The sequence below is a fragment of the Ascaphus truei genome, chromosome 16 (genome assembly GCF_040206685.1).
Source record: "Ascaphus truei isolate aAscTru1 chromosome 16, aAscTru1.hap1, whole genome shotgun sequence".
NCBI lineage: Eukaryota > Metazoa > Chordata > Amphibia > Anura > Ascaphidae > Ascaphus > Ascaphus truei.
The window spans coordinates 49998579-50024222 of record NC_134498.1 but is presented as its reverse complement, the minus strand read 5'-3'; the positions used below and the strand labels follow the sequence as shown (position 1 = coordinate 50024222).

Genomic DNA, 25644 nt, shown 5'->3' with positions numbered 1-25644 from the left:
AACACCAGACTTTCAACCTTCCAAAAAGGAGGTTTATTAATAAAACTGCCACCTGAAGTCAGCGGGAGTTTTGATGCGATAGTAATGCCCAGTTAACGATGTATCAACTTCCTTCCAGGAGAATGAGTATGAATGCATTATTAACTGTGTGTTACCCACTTCTCATGTTGAATAAAGAGGGTGGAGCGACGTTTCAATGGCATGAAACTGGAGAGAAAAAATCAGCACCAAATAGATGCAAAAAGCTGAGATTGGGGTTTTTTTCTTCAATAAATCAAGTGTTACTTTGTATTCCACCAGGAAATCTTAGACGGGTCATATACAGTATAGGGAACTTTCAGCACGGTGTATCCCAGCATGCAAACGTTGCAGTCTGTATATAGGACCCATCTCTTCACATAGTGCACGTCACAGGTTGCTTAGCAGGCCTGGACCTGTGAGGCGCCTCTGTGCTGTGATGGGTAGGCCTTGCCTCGCCTCTGTACTTTGATGGATAGGCCTCGCCTCTGTGCTGGGATGGGTAGGCCTCGCCTCTGTGCTGGGATGGGTAGGCCTCGCCTCTGTGCTGGGATGGGTATGCCTTGCCTCTGTGCTGGGATGGGTATGCCTCGCCTCTGTGCTGGGATGGGTAGGCCTCGCCTCTGTGCTGGGATGGGTAGGCCTCGCCTCTGTGCTGTGATGGGTAGGCCTCGCCTCTGTGCTGTGATGGGTATGCCTCGCCTCTGTGCTGGGATGGGTATGCCTCGCCGCTGGGATGGGTAGGCCTCGCCTCTGTGCTGTGATGGGTAGGCCTCGCCTCTGCGCTGGGATGGGTAGGCCTCGCCTCTGTGCTGGGATGGGTAGGCCTCGCCTCTGTGCTGGGATGGGTATGCCTCGCCTCTGCGCTGTGATGGGTAGGCCTTGCCTCGCCTCTGCGCTGGGATGGGTAGGCCTCGCCTCTGTGCTGTGATGGGTAGGCCTTGCCTCGCCTCTGCGCTGGGATGGGTAGGCCTCGCCTCGCCTCTGCGCTGGGATGGGTATACCTCGCCTCTGCGCTGGGATGGGTAGGCCTCGCCTCTGTGCTGGGATGGGTATGCCTCGCCTCTGCGCTGGGATGGGTAGGCCTCGCCTCTGCGCTGGGATGGGTAGGCCTTGCCTCTGTGCTGGGATGGGTATGCCTCGCCTCTGTGCTGGGATGGGTAGGCCTTGCCTCGCCTCTGTGCTGGGATGGGTAGGCCTTGCCTCGCCTCTGTGCTGGTATGGTATGCCTCGCCTCTGTGCTGGGATGGGTATGCCTTGCCTCTGTGCTGGGATGGGTATGCCTTGCCTCTGTGCTGGGATGGGTAGGCCTTGCCTCGCCTCTGTGCTGGGATGGTATGCCTTGCCTCTGTGCTGGGATGGGTAGGCCTCGCCTCTGTGCTGGGATGGGTATGCCTTGCCTCTGTGCTGGGATGGGTATGCCTCGCCTCTGTGCTGTGATGGGTAGGCCTCGCCTCTGTGCTGGGATGGGTAGGCCTCGCCTCTGCGCTGTGATGGGTAGGCCTCGCCTCTGTGCTGGGATGGGTAGGCCTTGCCTCGCCTCTGTGCTGGGATGGGTAGGCCTTGCCTCGCCTCTGCGCTGGGATGGGTAGGCCTTGCCTCGCCTCTGCGCTGGGATGGGTATGCCTCGCCTCTGTGCTGGGATGGGTAGGCCTTGCCTCGCCTCTGTGCTGGGATGGGTAGGCCTTGCCTCGCCTCTGCGCTGGGATGGGTAGGCCTTGCCTCGCCTCTGCGCTGGGATGGGTATGCCTCGCCTCTGCGCTGGGATGGGTAGGCCTTGCCTCGCCTCTGCGCTGGGATGGGTAAGCCTTGCCTCTGCGCTGGGATGGGTAGGCCTTGCCTCTGCGCTGGGATGGGTATGCCTTGCCTCTGCGCTGGGATGGGTAGGCCTTGCCTCGTCTCTGTGCTGTGATGGGTAGGCCTTGCCTCGCCTCTGCGCTGGGATGGGTAAGCCTTGCCTCTGCGCTGGGATGGGTATGCCTTGCCTCTGCGCTGGGATGGGTAGGCCTTGCCTCGCCTCTGCGCTGGGATGGGTAGGCCTTGCCTCGTCTCTGTGCTGGGATGGGTAGGCCTTGCCTCGCCTCTGTGCTGTAATGGGTAGGCCTTGCCTCGTCTCTGTGCTGTGATGGGTAGGCCTTGCCTCGTCTCTGTGCTGTGATGGGTAGGCCTTGCCTCGTCTCTGTGCTGTGATGGGTAGGCCTCGCCTCTGTGCTGTGATGGGTAGGCCTTGCCTCTGCGCTGGGATGGGTAGGCCTTGCCTCTGCGCTGGGATGGGTAGGCCTTGCCTCGTCTCTGTGATGTGATGGGTAGGCCTTGCCTCGTCTCTGTGCTGTGATGGGTAGGCCTCGCCTCTGTGCTGTGATGGGTAGGCCTTGCCTCTGCGCTGGGATGGGTATGCCTCGCCGCTGGGATGGGTAGGCCTTGCCTCGTCTCTGTGATGTGATGGGTAGGCCTTGCCTCGTCTCTGTGCTGTGATGGGTAGGCCTCGCCTCTGTGCTGTGATGGGTAGGCCTTGCCTCTGCGCTGGGATGGGTATGCCTCTGCGCTGGGATGGGTAGGCCTTGCCTCGTCTCTGTGATGTGATGGGTAGGCCTTGCCTCGTCTCTGTGATGTGATGGGTAGGCCTTGCCTCTGTGCTGTGATGGGTAGGCCTTGCCTCGTTTCTTGGCTGTGATGTTGAACTGTAATTAATGAAACCTTAACAATATACAACTCGTTCCAAAGAACCAGACCTTGTAACTGCCAATTGTGAGCACTGTCTTTTATTTGCTCTCTCTCTCTCTTTCTCTCTCTTCTCTTTCTCTCTCTCTTCTCTTCTCTCTCTTCTCTCTCTTCCGCTTCCCACCTCTCTTGCTCTTTTTTTTCCTCCTCTCTTTTCCTCCTCTCTCTTTTCTCCTCACTCTCCCCTCCTCACTCTCACCCTTTCCCCCCTCTCTCTCTTCCTCCCCCACTCTCTCTCTGCCTCTCCCTTTTCTCCGCACTCTCTCCCTTTTCTCCGCACTCTCTCCCTTTTCTCTGCACTCTCTCCCTGTTCTCTGCACTCTCTCCCTTTTCTCTGCACTCTCTCCCTGTTCTCTGCACTCTCTCCCTGTTCTCTGCACTCTCTCCCTGTTCTCTGCACTCTCTCCCTGTTCTCTGCACTCTCTCCCTGTTCTCTGCACTCTCTCCCTTTTCTCCGCACTCTCTCCCTTTTCTCTGCACTCTCTCCCTGTTCTCTGCACTCTCTCCCTGTTCTCTGCACTCTCTCCCTTTTCTCTGCACTCTCTCCCTGTGCTCCGCACTCTCTCCCTTTCCCCCGCACTCTCTCCCTTGCCCCCGCACTCTCTCCCTTTCCCCGCACTCTCTCCCTTTCCCCGCACTCTCTCCCTTTCCCCGCACTCTCTCCCTTTCCCCGCACTCTCTCCCTTGCCCCCGCACTCTCTCCCTTTCCCCCGCACTCTCTCCCTTGCCCCCGCACTCTCTCCCTTTCCCCCGCACTCTCTCCCTTTCCCGCGCACTCTCTCCCTTTCCCCCGCACTCTCTCCCTTTTCTCTGCACTCTCTCCCTGTTCTCTGCACTCTCTCCCTGTTCTCTGCACTCTCTCCCTTTTCTCTGCACTCTCTCCCTGTGCTCCGCACTCTCTCCCTTTCCCCCGCACTCTCTCCCTTGCCCCCGCACTCTCTCCCTTTCCCCGCACTCTCTCCCTTTCCCCGCACTCTCCCTTTCCCCCGCACTCTCTCCCTTTCCCCCGCACTCTCTCCCTTGCCCCCGCACTCTCTCCCTTTCCCCCGCACTCTCTCCCTTGCCCCCGCACTCTCTCCCTTGCCCCCGCACTCTCTCCCTTTCCCCCGCACTCTCTCCCTTGCCCCCGCACTCTCTCCCTTGCCCCCGCACTCTCTCCCTTTCCCCCGCACTCTCTCCCTTTCCCCCGCACTCTCTCCCTTTCCCCCGCACTCTCTCCCTTTCCCCCGCACTCTCTCCCTTGCCCCCGCACTCTCTCCCTTTCCCCGCACTCTCTCCCTTTCCCCGCACTCTCTCCCTTTCCCCGCACTCTCTCCCTTTCCCCGCACTCTCTCCCTTGCCCCCGCACTCTCTCCCTTTCCCCCGCACTCTCTCCCTTGCCCCCGCACTCTCTCCCTTTCCCCCGCACTCTCTCCCTTTCCCGCGCACTCTCTCCCTTTCCCCCGCACTCTCTCCCTTTTCTCTGCACTCTCTCCCTGTTCTCTGCACTCTCTCCCTGTTCTCTGCACTCTCTCCCTTTTCTCTGCACTCTCTCCCTGTGCTCCGCACTCTCTCCCTTTCCCCCGCACTCTCTCCCTTGCCCCCGCACTCTCTCCCTTTCCCCGCACTCTCTCCCTTTCCCCGCACTCTCCCTTTCCCCCGCACTCTCTCCCTTTCCCCCGCACTCTCTCCCTTGCCCCCGCACTCTCTCCCTTTCCCCCGCACTCTCTCCCTTGCCCCCGCACTCTCTCCCTTGCCCCCGCACTCTCTCCCTTTCCCCCGCACTCTCTCCCTTGCCCCCGCACTCTCTCCCTTGCCCCCGCACTCTCTCCCTTTCCCCCGCACTCTCTCCCTTTCCCCCGCACTCTCTCCCTTTCCCCCGCACTCTCTCCCTTTCCCCCGCACTCTCTCCCTTGCCCCCGCACTCTCTGCCTTGCCCCCGCACTCTCTCCCTTGCCCCCGCACTCTCTCCCTTGCCCCCGCACTCTCTCCCTGTCCCCCGCACTCTCTCCCTTGCCCCCGCACTCTCTCCCTTGCCCCCGCACTCTCTCCCTTGCCCCCGCACTCTCTCCCTTGCCCCCGCACTCTCTCCCTTTCCCCCGCACTCTCTCCCTTTCCTGCGCACTCTCTCCCTTTCCCCCTCGCTCTTTCTCTTCCCCTCCCTTCTCTCTCTCTTGACTAGAAGTGGGTTTTGATGCATTGCTCCATTTTCTTTCTTCGGGCACAGTACCACTGCTTTTTTTTTAAAGACTCTTCAACGACTTAAATGGGTTATAACATGTCTTATGGAATAGCATGTTTATTAAATATGGGTTTCTGTGTATAAGCCTCATTAATGTTTAATATGCATGAACATGCCAGCAGCCACTTACACATATATGAATGCTGGGTTATTATTGTTTTACAAAGTTCTTTGGGTCCAGCCCGGTTTCTCCTCATGATGCCCTAAATATAGTGAGGAGCGTGTTCAATGGCCGAGTGCTCTCATTTTACTGCTGCACGCATTGCTCAGTGGCTCGGTGTGTGCTATAATCTAGACTTTAACAAGCGGAGCGCCCACTAACACAAGTATTAATACACAAGTATTAATGCGCTGATATTTTGTAACAATTGCAGAGGTGGAAATGGTTCACAGTGTAAATTCCGGGGACGCTCGTATATCCGATAATAGTTTTCGAAGAGGACACCATTACACCTATAAAGAACTCGGGGGGTCTGTCCAGTAACAGGCGCAGAGTGAGTGCCCACAAAATCATTAACCTTTTCAATGCCAGGCGATCCTGCAGTGCACTGCTCTGTGATGCGTTGCTAGCACTTATGGCATTGAAGGGGTTACAGGCACACTCGTTTTGGGGAGGTGAGGGAGAAAACCCATGCAAATAATATTTCATTCTTTTTCATTCCTGCTGAAATCGGGGAATGTGGCAGCTAGTCACCCAGGCCTCTCACTATAATAATAATAACAGGACTGTCACCCAGGCCCCTCTATTACTATAACAGGACTGTCACACAGGCTTTTCTCTTACTATAACAACAGGACTGTCACACAGGCCTCTCTCTCTTACTATAACAGGACTGTCACCCAGGCCTCTCTCTCTTACTATAACAACAGGACTGTCACACAGGCCTCTCTCTCTTACTATAACAACAGGACTGTCAGCCAGGCCTCTCTTACTATAATAACAGGACTGTCACCCATGCCTCTCTCTTACTATAATAACAAAGCTCAGCCTCACACCGCTGTTACCTGTATTATACAGAGCTCCCCCTCACACCGCTGTTACCTGTATTATACAGAGCTCCCCCTCACACCGCTGTTACCTGTATTATACAGAGCTCCCCTCACACCGCTGTTACCTGTATTATACAGAGCTCCCCTCACACCGCTGTTACCTGTATTATACAGAGCTCCCCTCACACCGCTGTTACTTGTATTATACAGAGCCCCCCTCACACCGCTGTTACCTGTATTATACAGAGCTCCCCTCACACCGCTGTTACCTGTATTATACAGAGCTCCCCTCACACCGCTGTTACCTGTATTATACAGAGCTCCCCCTCACACCGCTGTTACCTGTATTATACAGAGCTCGGAATATATTGGCGCTATACAAATAAATGATAATAGAAAGATACATTCTCGTACTTTTGATCTTTCCCCGGGGGCCCATACATGTCTCGCACAAGTTATGTTGTTCAATTACTCAATGCAGGAATGTGCTGTGTATGGAAGGACGAGGCACAGGTACTGCGGGCGTAGGAAAGGAAGATGGGGGGATTTCAGTATCTGTGACTTTGATAGACAGACGTGATCTTATCATTGTAGTGGTGTAGTGGTTAAAGGTAAACACACTAGGTTGTGTATGGACTGACCAGCATGGAAAAGCTTCTATCTGAAAAAATTCAGAGGAACGTGAGAGGGTCTCGATTGAGCTGTGATAAGGGAACTATTTATTTGGCAGAAAGTATGAAAATTATTTTCCAGTTGGGTATGAGGAAATCTGCCTGATAATCCATATGAATGGGCCAGCAAAGTGATTGTGGGTTCATAGAAAGATCACACTTATTTGGCCCACATGGAAACCTAGTCACTTCTTCTTTTATGAACATCCAGTGAACCCCCCAATGAAATCATTCACGTACGTCTCTAAATTCTAAAACTACTCACTGAAGTATGTGATCAGCGCAGGAGTACACTCATTTAAAGAGCGAGTGAGCCGTTCTGTACTGCCGGTAAGGTAGAACCTATTCTTAACTCAATATACTTTTACCTGATTATGTTCCACCTGTAATGCATTTCTATATTTTAGTTCACCTTTTAATATTGAATCTTTCCCTCTTTTTGCAGCTTTCTTTCGATGCGTTTGCTCCTGATGGAGAGGTGATGTGTTGAAAGGCCAGAACGCCAGCCATGGATGTGATTAATGGCGACCTAAATAGCCACTCGGATGTTGTCCTCAATGGTTACATGAACAAAACGTACCAAGCTTTTCCCAATGAAAGGAACTCGGACGCTATGAAGATCTGTGAGTTTAGTCATTTTGATGCAGGTGGCGTTTCTACCCAGCGACAGATGGACGATACAGCAGTCGGATATGAGAAGAAAGGCAAAGGGACACGGATCTGGAGTTTCGTCAGCAGGAGGAAAGCAAATTCCGCGCGTAGTAAGAGGCCACAGTCTATGATCCTCACTAGTGACATCATTCACCCAAAACCTAAGCTGTCTTTCATGGACAGGGTGAGATCCTTCAAGAGATTGAGATCTTCCACGTTCTCCAAAGGTGCAGTGCTTCGGAATTCCAAAGCCAAAGCCCACAGCCTCCCTACAGAGGACACGGAAGTGGGTATTCCTGGAGCTGTATTCCGGACTAGGAAATTCACAGATGGGCAAAAGCCGTACCGGCACTCCTACGCTGGCTACATTGATGACCTGGACTCCTCCTTTGAAGATGTTGAGTTAAATATATGTATCTCCGAATGTGACTCCAATGAGAACAGGTGGCTGAGGGATGTCGGTGTTGGGATGAACGATGATTCAGTATTCATGGACAACCAAAGCATGAGCAGCCATCGGAGACACACCACAGGCTCTAAGCACTCCAATCTCACTGAAGGAGAAATCCAGAGGAAGGGCCTTAAAATCCCACAGGAGCATCAGAGAGGCAGGAGCTCTTATATGTGGAGTTATCTCAAAGGCATTTCGTTGGCCAACAAAGATAACTCGAGAAAGCTTGATGAAAGCCAGGGGAACGCTTTCCAAAGCATAGAGAGGGCGGTTGACAATTCTTCTTCCTCTACAGACTTTGACAAAAGGGTTGAGGACAATGTTGAGCAAAAAAACTCAGACAGTTCCAGTACCACGAAACCCAAGAACATCAGTGGGGTCTTTAAGTTCTTCAGCAATATGGCTGAAGCTGCGAGGAAGTGGAGAGGCTCCTCCAGGTCCTTCGCATCTGAGGACCAAGCTTCTCCGTCCACTCCTCAGACTCCCAAACTGCAGATCTCCTCCAGCAAGGAGCCCCTTGTCATAGAGAATGCGAATGCACTGGCGTTCCCTTCAGAACATCTCCAGTCACCTCATTCAGGGGTCTGTGATAGTCATGCCCAGGACAGATCATCCGTTCAGGAAGTGAGACCCAACCCGGCAACAAACACAGTGCCCAGTGAGTCAGTGTGTAAGCCTGCACAAGCCATGGAGGAAACGGCATCTTTGGAAAAACCCTTTAGCGTAGAAGAAATGCCCCCTGATTCATCCCAGCCAGCACCCTTGTTCCCAAAATGTGAGGCAGATAGTAGCTCTGAAACAGAGATTTTCAATCTGTGCCTGGATACTTTCCCTGAGGATTCTGCAGCCAATGTTCTGGATGAGTCTAAACTGGACAGTGATTTGGGAGCAGACCCTGAAAACACCTTGACCAGTGAGCCAAATCCCCTGGAAGGACAGGACGAGGATGTGTTTGAATGCAGTGATTCGCCGGGCGATTCTCATTTTAGCCTGTCCACCACCGCTTCATCCAGCGACGAGGTAAATCTATTGTGTGCAAGAGGTAGTAATGTACGTCAGAGCTGTGAAATTAACCAATCATCATGCTCCATTTAGCAAAGCTCTCGGAATCATTATCCGGTCACCAGGTTGGGTTAAGCACAGAACTTTCAGACCTGGAGAACTGTGATTGTGTTGGACTCTTGTTGTGGATACATTGTGGCTTATCCAATGAAGTGCAATGGCAAGAATCGCTGCTATCACATTTAAAATACCCTGTTGTCTCTAAATACAATCTTAAAAAAGCGGTTACAGTATTGCTGTCAATTTGAAAGCAGCAACCACCCCCCAAATTTATTAGGGTGTATAAGGTATTTTATTTCCCATTGTATAAACCAATGGGTTTATTGCACTCCTACCTCCGGGAACCCTCTGGTTGCCAAGATATTTCATCTTTTACTGTTGCCAATATTTTCAAGGAAAAAACAAAATGGCTGCGGGGTGACCCGGTGGGAAGGTGCAACGTCTTCCTGCGGTGATTGCCCGGCCTTCAGCTGGCCATCAGAGTGTGGCTGATACCAGTGGCCATATTGTTTCTCCTGGTCATGAATTCCTGTAAGGCAATTTAAAAATGAAAAATCTTGGAAACCGAACCAACGTCGCCTTTAATAGCCGCAGGTTCAACTCGCGGGGACTCCGCGTTTCAAATAAGATAAAAAGAAATATATATATAAGTGTAAAAAAAAAAAAAGAGGAGAGAAGGAGACTACCTTTAATATCAAACATTCATATTGTCTTTCTGATTCAACTTTATTACACTTTCCTCATGTCTGGGAATCCTGTGTGTGTGCGACACACTCGTGTAACGTGCAGCCCACACTGTGCTGCATTAACAGCCCTTGGCAGTGCCCCAGACTGGGTGCAGGAAACAGGGGTCGCCCTGTCATGTATAATCGGAGGGCAGCGGATGTGGGTAGTGCAGAAAAACACTGTCTGGGGTTTGTAGGGGTGTGTTTCGATGTTACGGAGGCTGCCAATGCACTGCAACCAAAGGGATAAAGTTATACATCCTGTAAGGTCTGGACAATACATACAACAACTACATCTGTAATAACTCTTATTGTCATTCACATAAAAGTATCAGGACTTAGAGAGAGAACTTTTAACTAGTGCATGCAACAAAACTGCATGTCTTATCAAAGTCTTTGAGCACCCTCTGCTGGTCACAGAGGTTCATAACATTCCATGGTAGGGTAAGAAGAATGATACCCTCAAGTGTCTTATTTATTTCTAAAATGTTTTCCCAGGAAGTAATACACTGAGAGTTACCGCTCGCTCTCACTTATGTCCTGGGCACAGAGTTATGATGACAGATAATACATGGTTACAAATACATAGTTACATAAGTGAACAGGGTGTACATTATATACAAGATATTGCATGCACAGTTAGAGATAATATATATTATGGGCGTATGTAACCGTTACAGACCAGATTAAAATGTGAGACAGCCTTAGTTTTGAAAGAACTTAGACTGGTGGCGGCTGTGAGAGTCTCCGGTAGACTGTTCCAGTTTTGGGGTGCACGGTAAGAGAACGAGGAGCGGCCTGATACTTTGCTGAACCTTGGGACCATGAACAGTCTTTTGGAGTCAGATCTCAGATAAGTGCTGCATGTGGTAGGGATGAGGAGCTTGTTCAGATAGACGGGTAGTTTGCCCAGAAAGTATTTGAAGGAAACACAGGAAAGGTGAACATAGCGCCTAGACTCAAGTGATGACCAATCTAGTTCTTTGAGCATTTCGCAGTGATGGGTGTTGTAGTTGCATTGGAGAACAAAATGGCATATTGAGTTGTAGAGGGTATCAAGTTTGCTAAGGTGGGTTTGATGGAAAACTACATAACCACATTTTCTAAATAAATACACTAATATAATCTATGATGTATTTCCAACTTCCAGCAACCGTATTATCCTGGAGAAGAATGAACATTCAGTGGGGTAGAGCCACAGAGCTCCGTTAATGACTTAACGAGATATTAACATTTGGTTAAGTGCTAACGGGATCTTCCAAGCTCAGTAACGATGCGTTAAGTGCCGTTTTCAGCATCAACGAGCCCTCGCGTTAGTAGAACAGTCGCTAAGGATATACTAGCGGTATTCCCTTTAACAACCCATAATCCTCAGCGCTCCGGTATAGTGACCGCGGGGATTTAACGTTCCGTTAGTAAGGTCAGAGCTAAAGGTGGCGTTACTCCCATCCACACCCTGAGACCGGTCTGTTACAGGGTCCGGCTGAGTGTAAGACCAACGTTAGGTCTGATATAGCCCCCATATTGTTATTTACAGGGGTCTTTTCCTCTCCCGTCTTCTCTTATTTTACTTTACTAAAACACCTGTAGAGGGTCTGGGTAGAAGTAACGCCACCTTTGGCGTCATATACAGTATACACACACACACACACACACACACACACACACACACACAAGGGATCCCAACTCATATATATACAAGGAACCCCCCACTCTCATATATACAAGGGACCCCACTCTCATATATACAAGGGACCCCCACTCTCATATATACAAGGGACCCCCACTCTCATATATCCAAGGGACCCCCACTCTCATATATACAAGGGACCCCCCACTCTTATATATACAAGGGATCCCCACTCTCATATGTACAAACCGCTTGCCTCCACTGGGTAATTCCTCGTGCACGGTCTGACGTGACGTGATGATGCAAAAGCCCAACGCGATTCGTCACCGCATTGATGACTTCATCAGGGATTCAATATTAAGTGAGCAGGCAGAATATTTATAGAAAACACCCGAGACTGATTGGCTAATAGGAAAATCCAATGAATAAACTACTGCTTGGTGAATCAATTTCAACCTTTCTAAATTCATAGAAGACCCCAGAGTAGCAATATGCATCGTATGAATACATGCATTTATAATCCCAAATGGTAAATATTATATGTTCTTTATTTATCAGGATTCAGTGTATACAGTATTATTATTAAATATATTTATATATTTTTTATATTATTTTTATCAATAATATTCTATATTCATCTTTCCATCATTCATATTGTAAATCTATATGTATGTTAGTGTATATTATTTATATATTTATATACACATTTATTATAGATTTTTAAAATATTTTTATTCTATTCATTATTTTTGTTTACTATCATTCTTTCAAAATTATATGACTTTTTAAAAATATATTATGTGTTATAGGTGTTTGGATTATATATGCATATATTCATACAATGCATATTGCTTATCTGTTTTTCTTAATGAATTTAGAAATGTTGACATTTATTCACCAATTTATTCACAGTTTATTCATTGGATTTTCCTAGCAGCCAATCGGTCTCTAGAGTGTTCTATAAATATTCTGCCTGCTCACTAAATGGTCATACCCCTGATGAAGTCATCCATGCGGGGACGAATCGCGTTGGGCTTTTGCGCCATCACGTTGCACGTCACGTCAGACCGTGCACAAGGAATTACCCAGTGGAGGCAAGCGGTTTAGCGTCCCCTCGCTTGCCGGAGCAATATCGTCGCGGCGTCTCGAGGAGTGGACCTTTGCTAGCAATTATATCAGCGTTCTCCTCTATCTACTACTCCAAGCTGCTGGTAATGCTGGAGTTCTTTTGGACCCGATTTATGCTGCTTATGGTTACCTATGAGGAGGAGCTTTCTTCCTCTCACGGTTTGCCAAACATTGCAGAGCGGTTCCGGTAACCTGATGTCTCTTATCTCAATGCTTACCTTTGTCTTGCACCTTCTTGCACCTTGTGACTGGACATTTGTCGTCCTTTTTCTAACAATTTCTTATTTTTATACTTTAACACAAAGTTCAGTGCTGATATTCTCGTGAGTAAGGGAAGGCTGTTTATATACAATCTATGCATGCGTGGTATTCAGAGAGACGTTCCCACGGCACCAAAGCATTCACTCCCATAATTCACTTCTCCAGTTGGGTTATATGAACGTAGGTTCTGACCTGGAGATCCATTCTCTTTTCCTATATGTAGAATGATCTAGCAAGGTGTGTTTATCTGTATCACTAAAATAATTATGTTTATGCGCTTGACTACGGACAGGCTGAATACAGCATGACCAGGTGTGAATCGGAGTAACCCTAAGCTATGCCATCCCTCTTGTGTCTAGGATCAGTGGGAGGACGTTATCGGAGAGGAGGCGGAAAAAACACCGTTTGGGACCCAAGACCCTGGATTTTCCCCAGCACAGGTTCCTGATCACCAGGAGCGGGTTCCCGATCACCAGGAGCGGGTTCCTGATCTCCAGGAGCGGGTTCCTGATCTCCAGGGACTGGTTCCTGATCTCCAGGGACTGGTTCCTGATCACCAGGAGCAGGTTTCTGATCTCCAGGAGCAGGTTCCTGATCTCCAGGGACTGGTTCCTGATCTCCAGGAGCGGGTTCCTGATCACCAGGAGTGGGTTCCTGATCTCCAGGAGCGGGTTCCTGATCTCCAGGAGCGGGTTCCTGATCTCCAGGGACTGGTTCCTGATCACCAGGAGCAGGTTCCTGATCACCAGGAGCGGGTTCCTGATCTCCAGGAGCGGGTTCCTGATCTCCAGGAGCGGGTTCCTGATCTCCAGGGACTGGTTCCTGATCTCCAGGGACTGGTTCCTGATCTCCAGGAGCAGGTTCCTGATCTCCAGGAGCGGGTTCCTGATCTCCAGGAGCAGGTTCCTGATCTCCGGGAGCGGGTTCCTGATCTCCAGGAGCAGGTTCCTGTGGAGGACGTTCACTTGGTTGCTAAGCTTGATGACGGTGGAACCGAAGCTTGGGATAATGACTGCAGCATCCCGAGTGACTGGGAAACCGGTAAGAAGAGCAACGGGTTTGGGAAAATGATTCCGTTATCTCCAGCTGACGTATCCGAGGATCGGAACATGCTTCCGGTGAGAGATCCAGTTCCTTCCTTTCCCCACCTTTTTTTATCCCTCACTATTATTTTGGGTGTTTTTCATTGCAAGTTAGTACGTTTCGGATCTAAAACAAATATATCAACATAACTCTTAATGGACCAGAAAGAGCGTTGGTCACAGGTCATGTACAGAGCTTTTTAAACCTCACACCTCTCTTTGACATACATTCACATGAAGAAGAAACATGTGAGGTTCCAGAAGCTCTGCAAGCATTTTACATGTACCGATGTAGCAGGACTTCAAGTTTTCTGAACCGGGGCGAGTCATGGAACCGCCACCGCCGGCAAAGGTTTATTATCATGGACCACTACCGCCGTAGCACTGTCTGCGGAGCCGTCCCAGTAAGTCCTGCTACATTTGTATGAAGAACTCTCCCATTGATCCATGCGAAGGTATCGCAAGCTGGGATGAACCTTCACTTCTGCAGCTCTTGGCCGCTGCGGTTGCCAACCTGAGTTATATATTTAAAAGAGGAAAGGGCTTCCATCCTTGAGCACAGGGTTGCTTGATTATTTGACACCCAGATTAATATTTACTTTTGAATGTTAGATGGAATATTGAGGGGGAACCTCAGGCTACAGATATGTACAGCGCCTCCCAAGCGTACAGCGCCTCCCAAGCCCTTCTCTGTGAAAGACCCCACCGTAGTTTGAGCTTTCACAGAGCCGGGGCTGGACCAGTGTAGAAGACGTAGCTCTGCTTATAAACTGACTTGTTTTCCTTCCATGCTCCAGCCTCTGCGACTCCCTCCCACCCCGCTCACGGTGCCCCCCTCCTTCAAATTCATGCCGGACAGGTACATGTCATTACCTTTGTCCCAGAGCACGCCCTCCGGGTTGGACCAGGTGGGATGGATGAAGAAGAAGCTGCCGAGTACAGGTAGGAGCAGAGAGGAGAGAGCACTCTGAGACAGTGACTTCTGTCGCTGAAATAGTGGATTTGCGGGGAGACCACATCATTTTATTGGCAAACTAAGACCGCTCTTGGTTTGCGAAACAGAAATACAAAGTTACACTTAGTCGGCAAATAATATTTTTCTTGTCCTTTTATGTCCACTCCACGTGCTTCACTACGAAGACATTCGGGTGGTTCTGTTTCGGGAAAAACATTGATAAAAAATAAGATTTTTCGGAATTTCCTTCTAAAACTGTGACTTTTGTGACAACACCAGCAGTGTGTAACGCACAGTGTATTCCGGGTTGTTTATTGTTCTGTTTTCCATTTTTCAACCGCTACTGAAAAGGTTAAACTAATGCCGCACTGATTCCGCAGTTTCATAGATCAATGGTTCTAGAAGTTCTCAAGAACGGCCATTGTTAATTTCGCCCCTATATATTCCTTTGCGTTGCTAATTATCGGAGATATTCACATTGAGATGTGTGATCAGGAGGAACAGTAAAGAGCCGAGTCAGCAATGTTGCATGGCTAACCCCCTCGGGGTGGGAATCCGATCGAGCTCCCCGTGATCAGACTGTCTCTTGTTAGGGGAAGCCGACTTGGGCTCCAAGACTCTGGAAGTCCGAAGAGACAGCAGGAAGGGGAGAAGGCGGTGGAGAGCCCTGAACCCAGAATCACATCAGCTGCCAGTGCACAAGGTAAGGAGTCTCTGCAAGACCCGTTCCCAGCCATTCTCTAGCGGCCATCATCTCTTCATACATGAGATTAGCCGGACCCTCTGTCGGCACACGGCGTCACGGAAGCCAGAGGTAAAGAGGGTAAGATTTACTACGGGTCGGTGCGCGTTAAAGCGCCCAACTCCTGCGTGATCTGCTATCCAAGTTAACGTTGCGTTGGGTACATTACCCCGCAACAGACCTTAGCGAGTCTCCCCCCAGAGAGGCTAGCTAAATTAGATTTATTTACATTAGAAAAGAGGTGTCTAAGAGGGGATATGATAACCAGTGTTCGACAAACCTATACATTTGCACGCCCCGGGCGAGTGGATTTAACATTATGGTGAGCTCCTATTGGCCCAAGCAGCACACGTGTGGTACTAGGTGGCGAGTAGATTTTTTTGTTCGGCGAGTAGATTTTTTGGCGATTTGTCGATCACTGATGATAACTATATACAAATATATACAGGGACAGTAAAAGGAGATTTCAAATTAACTATTCATCCCACGGGCAGTACAAAGGACTCGGGGCCATCCCTTAAGGTTGGAGGAAAGGAGATTTCACCAGCAACAAAGGAAAGGGTTCTTTACAGTAAGGGCAGTTACAGTGTGGGATTCATCACCCATGGAGATTGGGATGGCAGATACAATAAATGTCCAACCTTTTTTTGAACACATCTTTTTAGATAGGAAAGGTATACAGGGATATACCGAATAAGTAACATGGGAAGGATGTTGATCCAGGGAGTAATCTGATTGCCAATTCTTGGAGTCGGGAAGGAATTTATTTTCCCCTTATGAGACATTGTTGGATAATGTTGTACTAGTTTTTTGTTTGCCTTCAGGTACGGATATAGGATAAAGTATCTGTCGCCTAAATTTAGCATAAGTTGAACTTGATATACATATGTATTTTTTCAACCTCATCTACTATGTAACATTGCTATGTGACTATTAGCGAATGAAGTAATCGGCCCTCTCGTTTTCAGGGAGGACTATTCCTGTGCACTGCAGAACCTTTGCTTTACCTTCTGTAACTTTGTATTTGATTAGAATAAATGGTCATCAGAGAAATTAACTCAGAGCACAAAATGCAAATGACCATTTACTACACAGCACAGGGCAACTGCACTAATTGGCAGTAAAATGTGTGAAAAGGTCTGGGACCCATTAACAGAGAACTGTGCAGCCTTTCCCCTGAATTACTGTTGTATTTACTACGACGCTGTGTGCAGGAATATCTCCCGGTTAGATGTTCCTTGGGAGGTGAGTCATGTGAAGGATTTCCTGGGAAATACAAGTCCCTGGAACACTTATTAGTAAAACCATGCCTCAAAGGCCACCAGCAGGCCGGGTCTTAAGGATATCCCGGCTTCAGCACAGGTGGCCCAATGAAAATGGCTGGGCCAATGATTGAACTGAAGCCGGGCTATCCTTAATACCTGTCCTGCTGGTGGCCTTTGAGGACTGAGTTTAAGCCCCATTGCCGGTCAGCGTAACGTAGACATACATTTGAAGCTGGCGCCACTGCTCCCCCAGATACCGTGGCAGGTCTTCCGTTAACCCAGCGTTTCCATAGAATTCAGTAGTAATATTGTGGCAGAACTCGGCAGTATGCCTGTGCACAGCTGCAATCTGGCACGGCTGTAGCATCATTCCTATGTCACACTTACTGAAGCGATGATTGTGCGGAAAAAGAAATAGCATTGTTTACATATAAACTGAAACTAGTCATTTGTATCAATATATAAATGTATTGGTAAATGCTCGTGTACAAGTATCAAATAATTAGTGAGGAGAGGAGGGAGATGTAATGATTGTATTAAAATGTATTTGATGTTCAAACATTTAAGGGATAATTCTATCATGTTAACATGCAGAGCCATGCTTTCCTGACCACTAATGGTGGGGGGCCGTTCTGGTCCTGTCTTCCATGTAGTAACAGAGGAAGGAGCGGGAGGGGGTGTGACACCTTTTAATGGATCAACAAGTAGTTGATACGTTACCAGCTTTCCAACCTCTCGGGGTCGGGGTAGGACCTGATGAAGGACCCTGAGAGGTTGGAAAGCTTGTAACGTATCAACTACTTGTTGGTCCCATAAAAGGTGTCACACCCCCACTCCCTGCTCTGTTATTTGCTGGTCACTGGGATTTTATAGCTGTAATTCCATCAGCAAAACCTGAGTTTGTTTTACAAACTGCAAAATCTGGGCATTATCGCATGAAAATGCCCATTGACTTTGATTGGAGCTGTCGCGGTTTAATGAATGGCCACCAATAAGTCTGAGTTACCAGCAGAGAAGAATACAGACATACCCCGGTTTAAGGACACTCACTTTAAGTACACTCGCGAGTAAGTACATATCGCCCAATAGGCAAACGGCAGCTCACGCATGCGCCTGTCAGCACGTCCTGAACAGCAATACCGGCTCCCTACCTGTACCAAAGCTGTGCGCAAGCGGGGAAAGTATAGGGCCTGTTACAAATGCGTTATTTACATCGGTTATGCGCGTATAGGACGATTGCTGTACAGTACATGCATCGATAAGTGGGAAAAGTAGTGCTTCACTTTAAGTACATTTTCGCTTTACATACATGCTCCGGTCCCATTGCGTACGTTAATGTGGGGTATGCCTGTACATTGCATTTATTCCACGATCCAGCCTGAATATCGTACATACAAAGTGGACAGACAGCATGCACCCGCCCTCTGATTTTGGAGGGCGTTCGTCTGGCTTGAGGGTGCAGAAAGATTCATTGACTAGTTATAAGAAGTTTGGTTTCACGGCGGAATCGTGGATCAGAACCCCGTGCAGCAATTGGTTGGGTTTCTGCTGCGATTTGATGTTGAAACACTTCCCTATAATGGTGCTTAACTTATAGTTTCTGTTTAAACTGAAATCCGCTGACATATTATAGCAAAAACATTTCCTTTTCACTTCTACGTTTATTTGCAGATAACTGGGTATTTTTGGAGTAACATTTCAGTTCTTTACAAATTCAGTTTATACACAAACTCTCCAGCCTCTTCTAGAGATGAGCTGCAAAACGTAGAAGTTTCGTTAAAACAATAACATTCTGCTTCAGTTTACTTGAGTTTGAAGGAAATGTAAGAACTTGTTTTGATATCACAAAGTGTAAAGGAGCAGTCCCAGAAATCATCTTGAAAAAGGTCCATGTAGGGACAAAAACGGTGGCGATTTGTCTATTACAGGGGGTGAGGGGGGGGGGGGGGAGCGGCAACTTCAGTCCTTAAGGGCCACCAACAAGTCAAGTTTTCCGGATATCCCTGCTTCAGCACAGGTGTGGCAGTATTTGACTGAACCGCTGATTGAGCCACCTGAGCTGAAGCAGGGGTATCCTGAAAACCTGACCTGTTGGTGGCTCTTGAGGCCTGGAGTTGGCCGCCCCTGCTCTAGAACTGTGTAATTAAATAGTTTCCTTGGTACCAGTCCGCGGGAGCGCCGATGCTTTGCTACTTGTATGGCGAGTTGTTTTTATATACAGAGACGCTTGTAAGCAGAGGCTGCAGGCCTGGCACAGCGGCTGATAGGTGCGATTGTGTAACATGCTCGCCTTAACTCCCGCAGTTTCCAAGCCCAGAATTACCAGCTGATTTTTTCCCAATGCATCTTGATACAATGAGACGGGGTGAGAATGCCCGTGTAACGCTTCATATGATTGCTCAAACGTTGTCTTGGTCCATGTATATGTGAAAGACCCCCTGTCAGTGAGTGAGACCTTGCCTCTAATGGGTGAGATGGGAGGGAACCCTGCAGATCCGTACAGTGATGAAGGGGTTAACTGGACAGCTGCCGTGGTCTGTAACAAATTATTTTACAGTTGGCTTCTTATTAGCTGTGGGTAGAAGTGCTGAATTTTCACAAAGCTGTGTGGGGAGCAGCTATTAGTGCGACATATCCCAGGGGGGACAAACCATGCTGGTAATGGCATCAAGCAGCATCTCGGCTGCAGAGAAATGGTGTGTGTGTGTGCGTGTGCGTGTGCGCGTGCGCGTGCGCGTGTGCGTGTGCGTCAGCGCACCGCCCGAAACTGGACTTTTTCTTTTAGCAACAGATAACGTTTGAAGAAACTCCGAGTCCTAATATCCTACATTTCAGACAATAACTATCATTAAACACACACGCCCGTCCCACACGTTGCAGCGACGGCTCCGCCCGCGCGGGACACGGAATATTATACTGCGAGTTACTGCTCAGAACACTGGTTCCGGCCCAATTCCAAGCGAAACCTCCAGAATGTGTTTGGTGAAAGGCTTTTTACCCAGGGAACTGATCACATTCTTTGCAGGCGTCTCTGGAAAAAGAAGTCACATTTTTAGATTAGTGTATAAATAAAGGGTGTTAGTGTTTGCCACATTACCGTTCCACTTAGCTCACCCGCCAGGCGGCAGTCCGGATGGAGGGGGGGGGGGGGGTGGGGGTTCGTTGCCACTCTGTGTCGGCACGCCCCCCGGTGGGGAGTGTCTCACTGACGTTTGCAGTGTGGGAGTTAATGCCCTGATTAGAGAGGAGAGAGAGATTTGTGTAATTGAAGATTTAAGGCTCTCGGGGCCTCTTATCCTGCGCAGCCCACTTTCCCCAGAATGAGACCGGCGATGTGAGCGGCACATTAAGCGCACGAGATCCTGTGAGGTTATATCGTGCGCTCGTCTCCATGTAAAGCAGGGGTCTCCAACTCCGTCCTCCAGGGTGCCACCAACAGGCCACTCCCTCTTAGACTCAGCCACTGATTGAGCCACCTGTGCTGAAGCAGGGATATCCTGAAAACCTGGCCTGTTGGTGGCCCTGGAGGACTGCGTTTGAGACCCCTGATGTCAAGGATGGGGCAGTGACTCTGACAATGCGGAGTCCAGTTATGAATAGCATTATACTAGGAGGGTATTGAGTACCACTACTGAAGGTTACACTTTCTTTTAACGGATTCTCCAGTGTGTGTTTTTATAGAATAAATGTTGTATAAATATTTCTAAAATTAGGTCCAAGCAGGTCTTAGCCAATTCTTAACAGGCGTATAATTTGCTATAATCGGTCATAATTCTACTGGTTTGGACAGAATATAGATTTGTTTTAATGATTTTTTTTCTCCCTTTGGATTGGTGAAGCATAAATATTAGATACATTGTATTATATATATATATTGTATTATATTTTCTAAAATGCGGTCCAAAGACACATTGTTCAGTAGATTTTAGAATTGATTTTAAACCCAACAAAAATAGCACTACCCTTTCTTGTGCCGTCTCCCCTCTGCTTCAAGATAAGGGACTCAAGGATTCATAGAGCACTTCAAATATCTTTTTATACATATACGTAGGTCTATAAAGTCACTTTATCTGACTGGGCCACCTGTAATTTGTCAGTACTGATATTAATCTAGATCAGGAGTGGCCAACTCAAGAGCTTCCAACAGGTCAGGTTTTCAGGATATCCCTGCTTCAGCACAGGTGGCTCAATCAGTGGCTCAGTCTATGACCAAGCCACCTGTGCTGAAGCAGGGATATCCCTTATACCTGGCCTGTTGGTAGCTCTTCAGGACTGGACTGCTGCTATAGATCCTTATTATAGATCCTTTCAAGGTGCAGCTTATAGGCACCAGAAGCGTGTGTATGTGTATCAGTGCTTGCATTTGCACCAGCGATCTCGGGCTGTGCTCTGAGCAGAGGATGGAAGTGACTGAGTCACAGGAATGACTGGGGACCCTGACTATTGTCACACGCAGGGCAGGGGCATATGCAGCACGCGGTACATAACACTGGTTTACAATTCCAGCAGTATGTAACAATATACAGGCGTGTGCGGGTCTGTGTGTTGCACATTGTAATTGTACATATCGCTGTATATTTCAATGTCTAAGTTTAAACTGTGTGCATGCGTGTCTTTGTGTGAGCGCATCAGTGAGTGTGTATACTGTTTGCACATCAGTGTGTCTGTGAGTCTATTATTGTGTAGTGAGGTTGAAGATAAGGCGCTGACATTGGGTGTCAGCTGATATAAACATCAAAGGCGGCCAGTAACCCCATTACAATGAAAGGGTTAAAAGGACTTGTGTCCCACAGAGTAAGTGACTCTCACCGCAGAGTAACACGGGGACAGACAGGAGCTCGGAGTCTGTCCTTCCACTTTAGAATGATAAAGGTCACGGGTGCGCAAACTTGGGGGCGCAAGAATTTTTAAGGGGGGGCGCCGGGAGTGGAGGACGGTGGGAGCGGAGAAGGGCGGTGGCAGAGGAGGACGGTGGGAGAGGAGAAGGGCGGTGGGAGCGGAGAAGGGCGGTGGCAGAGGAGGACGGTGGGAGAGGAGAAGGGCGGTGGCAGAGGAGGACGGTGGCAGAGGAGGACGGTGGCAGAGGAGGACGGTGGGAGAGGAGAAGGGCGGTGGCAGAGGAGGACGGTGGGAGCGGAGAAGGGCGGTGGCAGAGGAGGATGGTGGGAGCGGAGAAGGGCGGTGGCAGAGGAGGACGGTGGCAGAGGAGGATGGTGGGAGCGGAGAAGGGCGGTGGCAGAGGAGGACGGTGGCAGAGGAGGATGGTGGGAGCGGAGAAGGGCGGTGGCAGAGGAGGACGGTGGCAGAGGAGGATGGTGGGAGCGGAGAAGGGCGGTGGCAGAGGAGGACGGTGGGAGCGGAGAAGGACGGTGGCAGAGGAGGACGGTGGGAGCGGAGAAGGGCGGTGGCAGAGGAGGACGGTGGCAGAGGAGGACGGTGGCAGAGGAGGACGGTGGCAGAGGAGGACGGTGGGAGCGGAGAAGGGCGGTGGCAGAGGAGGACGGTGGGAGCAGAGAAGGACGGCGCTGGGAGAACTGCCAGAGCGGAGCAGGGCGGCAGAGGAGTTGAACAGCCGGGGAGGAGCACGCCCCACAGAGTCTGTCCTCAGTGCAAGGTGACGCTGTGACAGACGCAAGCTGACGCAGTTTGTAGACAATATAGAATATTCTCTGCTGCATGTTCCTGGGGAACCCTCCCAGCCCGGTGTGGAAGACGCGGTGTCTGCTAAGTCAGAGCTGGGTTGGGCGAACGAGTCCAAATCTGTTTCCCGAATTTTCCATTCAAAATCCGTTCCGCGATTTAAAATCCGCCGACTGATTGTTACAGTTTCAGTCCGCGCGGATTCATCCAAAACCGCCACTGGATACAATCCGCCGGTGGATTTTAACAATCCAATGCGTGGATTCAGCAATCTGTGGATTGGATTCCACGGACAGATTGTCGGAGTCGGGGGAAAAAATCCTCAAACGGCGAATCGCCATTTTTGAGACTGATCGGCAGAAATCGGCGGACCAAAAGCACCGGCCGATCTGCAATGGATCCAAATCCGGCCCTCCCAATTTTTAAACAGTTACATAAAACCATGAGAGGATTGGAAGGCAAGATGCCGGGAGCTGGTATGAAACGGCAGAGGACCACACTGGGATCATTCCTGAGGCTCCTTGCATCATATCTGAGACCTCCCTGCTCCCTCTCCTCCTGACTGAGTCTCGGATACTGCTCTTCCGTCATCTGTGTGGGTGCAAATCTCTGACGTCCCTTCCCTCTTTCACGCTGCCTCGTCCGTCCTCGGGCAGCGCTGGAACCTACATTATAACGTCGCGCTCCCTCCATTTCCCAGACTGCGCTGCTTTCCCCTTGCAGGGGGCAGAGATAGTGACAAGGAAAGGGGGTCAATGAAGGTGTGAGTAGGGATATTGGGGGGGGACAGGCAGGCACCCTGAGATAAAACACAAGGGCGAGAGTAACACAATGAATTCGTTGCTGTTCTCTGTGCCCTACATTCAGGTTTCGGTGGGTTCAGAGCAAGTCTAAAGTAGAAATCCCTCCCTCCGCGCCCACCGCCCTGCAGCGCATTACTCTGGCGGCTCTGTCCATGCTGAAGTTTCCGCAGTTTTAATGCGGACCCTCGGTGCCATTTCATGATATTTTTGTTGTATAATTGGTCTGATGGAAAAGCATCAAAACAAGAAATAATAACGGGAGCATCTGAAGAGTTTGGGGCCACAGGCGCTTTCTTGTGCCTTAGAAGCACTTCTGCTTATCAGCACAGCTGGATGGCTTGTTATCTCTGGAGGCTTCTGGCCGCATACCTGGCTTCTTTCTGCCCGCAGGGACCCTGCTGTCCTCCCCCTCCCCTCCTCTCCGAGGAACACCTGGAATAAGCATGTCCATGTGACAGATTCTCCGGAGCCATGGCTCGCGCTGAGCTAGTTACTGCGCGGTGCTAAATTTAGAACAAGCGCGTCTGGTTAGGCGGTGAGCCGGAGAAGTCGGCGTAACATGGACCAATGCAGGCGGCTGGGCCATCATCTCCTATCCCAGAGCTTTTTGTGCTCCTGGAAATATACGCAGCGCTATATAGAGCAGGACTGAGTATGATTATACAGTGCCATCTTCTGCTTAGAAATACAATAAAAAATAAACATTATTTAACCCTTTTTTGGGGGGGAATTTATTGAAATTAAAATTGTTAGTTTATAGATGCAGCCATTTTTCTTTAAAAACAGTTTTTTTTTATCATTATTTTACTCGTTTTTCCTCCAGGAATTCTTTTGAGTGCTGCCGATCAGAATGTCTGATGTTTTAACATTCTCTGTATAACCAGAGATATGCTTTACAATTTAACCCCAGATCCCCACAACTGTGGAATCGCTGCAGCGGTGTCTCTGGCATTACCCCTAATGAGAGCAGCATGCAGTGTGTGTCCCGGAGTCGTGGGGCGCTGCTGTGTGATCTCGCTGATGTGTGAGGCTGCGGGAGGCTCTGCACGTAGCTTCCTCCTTTTATTACTGTCCCTGTTCCGTCTGCTCAGTTTTCCACTTCCCTGTCACATCTCTGATCTTCCAGATCCGCAGGAAAAGCTTTGGTGACGTGGCAGCGTCAGACTGGAAACGGTCTCGCTGTGTCTCCGGACATTCTGCAGTCTGCGCAGTCGGAACACATTCTGTTACAGTCAACTTTTAAAGGCGCATTTCCTCCGACTGTTTTTTTTTTTTTTACAGGATGGGGGACCAAGAGTCCCCCTGAGCGAAACCGTGCTCCTGATTTAAGTCTCTGGGGAAACAAAATGGCGGCCAAACATCAGGCTAATAGGAAGCTGCGAAATCGTCGATTGTGGCTTCCTATTGGACAGACATTTAAATCCCCTTTAAAAAGCAGGAAGGAATGCTGGTAACCTCACCGGTGAGGCTCTCTGGAACCAAAGGGGCCCCGAGAGTGCAAAGTAAAATGTTGGGTGTGACACAACACGGAATGCCTGGAATGCGTTTGAACCTTCGTCATGTTGCTTTAACGTCAGGGAGCTGTGAGTGTGCGCCGGTGTGATTGTGCTGCTCTTGTGAGTGTGAGCCAGTGTGATTGTGCTGCTCTTGTGAGTGTGCGCCGGTGTGATTGTGCTGCCCTTGTGAGTGTGCGCTGGTGTTGTTGAGCTGCTCTTGTGAGTGTGAGCCAGTGTGATTGTGCTGCTCTTGTGATTGCAGATTGCACTTTTTCTATACTGCTCCATGTGTCGTGGTTTGTGCAAAAAGAGGTGAGGGTTTGTAATAATTAGGATTAAGCTTTCAGGGATTGGGAAGTCCCAATGTCATTACTGCCCCCCCCCCAATCTCATTACTGCCCCCCCCCATGTCATTACTGCCCCTCCAATGTAATTACTGCCCCCCCCAATGTAATTACTGCCCCCCCAATGTAATTACTGTGCCCCCAATGTAATTACTGCGCCCCAATGTAATTTGTGCCCCCCAAATGTAATTACTGCCCCCCAATGTAATTACTGCCCCCCCAATGTAATTACTGCTCCCCCAATGTAATTACTGCCCCCCCCCCAATGTAATTACTGCCCCCCCAATGTAATTACAGTTTTATGTATCTGATAACCCTTGGCCGGGAGGAGAAAGGATGGAGTTTTTGCCCAAATGCTGAAGTGTATGAGCAGTGTAAAATCCTTGGGCCCGCAAGGCGCAGGAAATGACAGTCCTGTTAAACCCGCCACTAACAGAGGAATCGTCAAAAGGTCTCACATCACTAGAGCAATAAGAGGGGTAATAGGAGGGGTTATAGGGAGTGGTTATATGGGGTAATAGGAGGAGTTATAGGGAGGGGTTATATGGGGTAATAGGAGGAGTTATAGGGAGCGGTTATATTTGGTAATAGGAGGAGTTATAGCGAGTGATTATATTGATAAATAGGAGGAGTTATAGGGAGCGGTTATATGGGGTAATAGGAGGAGTTATAGGGACCGGTTATATGGGGTAATAGGAAGAGTTATAGGGAGCGGTTATATGGGGTAATAGGAGGAGTTATAGGGAGCGGTTATATGGGGTAATAGGAGGAGTTATAGGGAGCGGTTA

General features: G+C 49.3%; 1 protein-coding gene across 1 annotated transcript in view; it reads left to right on the top strand.

The window, feature by feature from the left end:
- Window positions 1-13161: 13161 nt before the first annotated feature.
- The window catches only part of ARHGEF9 (Cdc42 guanine nucleotide exchange factor 9), a 202926-nt gene continuing 190443 nt past the window's right edge, over window positions 13162-25644 (top strand). The window contains exons 1-3 of the mRNA XM_075573537.1: window positions 13162-13647; window positions 14409-14553; window positions 15160-15269. Coding sequence (XP_075429652.1) covers window positions 13597-13647; window positions 14409-14553; window positions 15160-15269 — 306 coding nt within the window. The 5' untranslated portion in view covers window positions 13162-13596. The remainder of the gene's footprint in view (window positions 13648-14408; window positions 14554-15159; window positions 15270-25644) is intronic.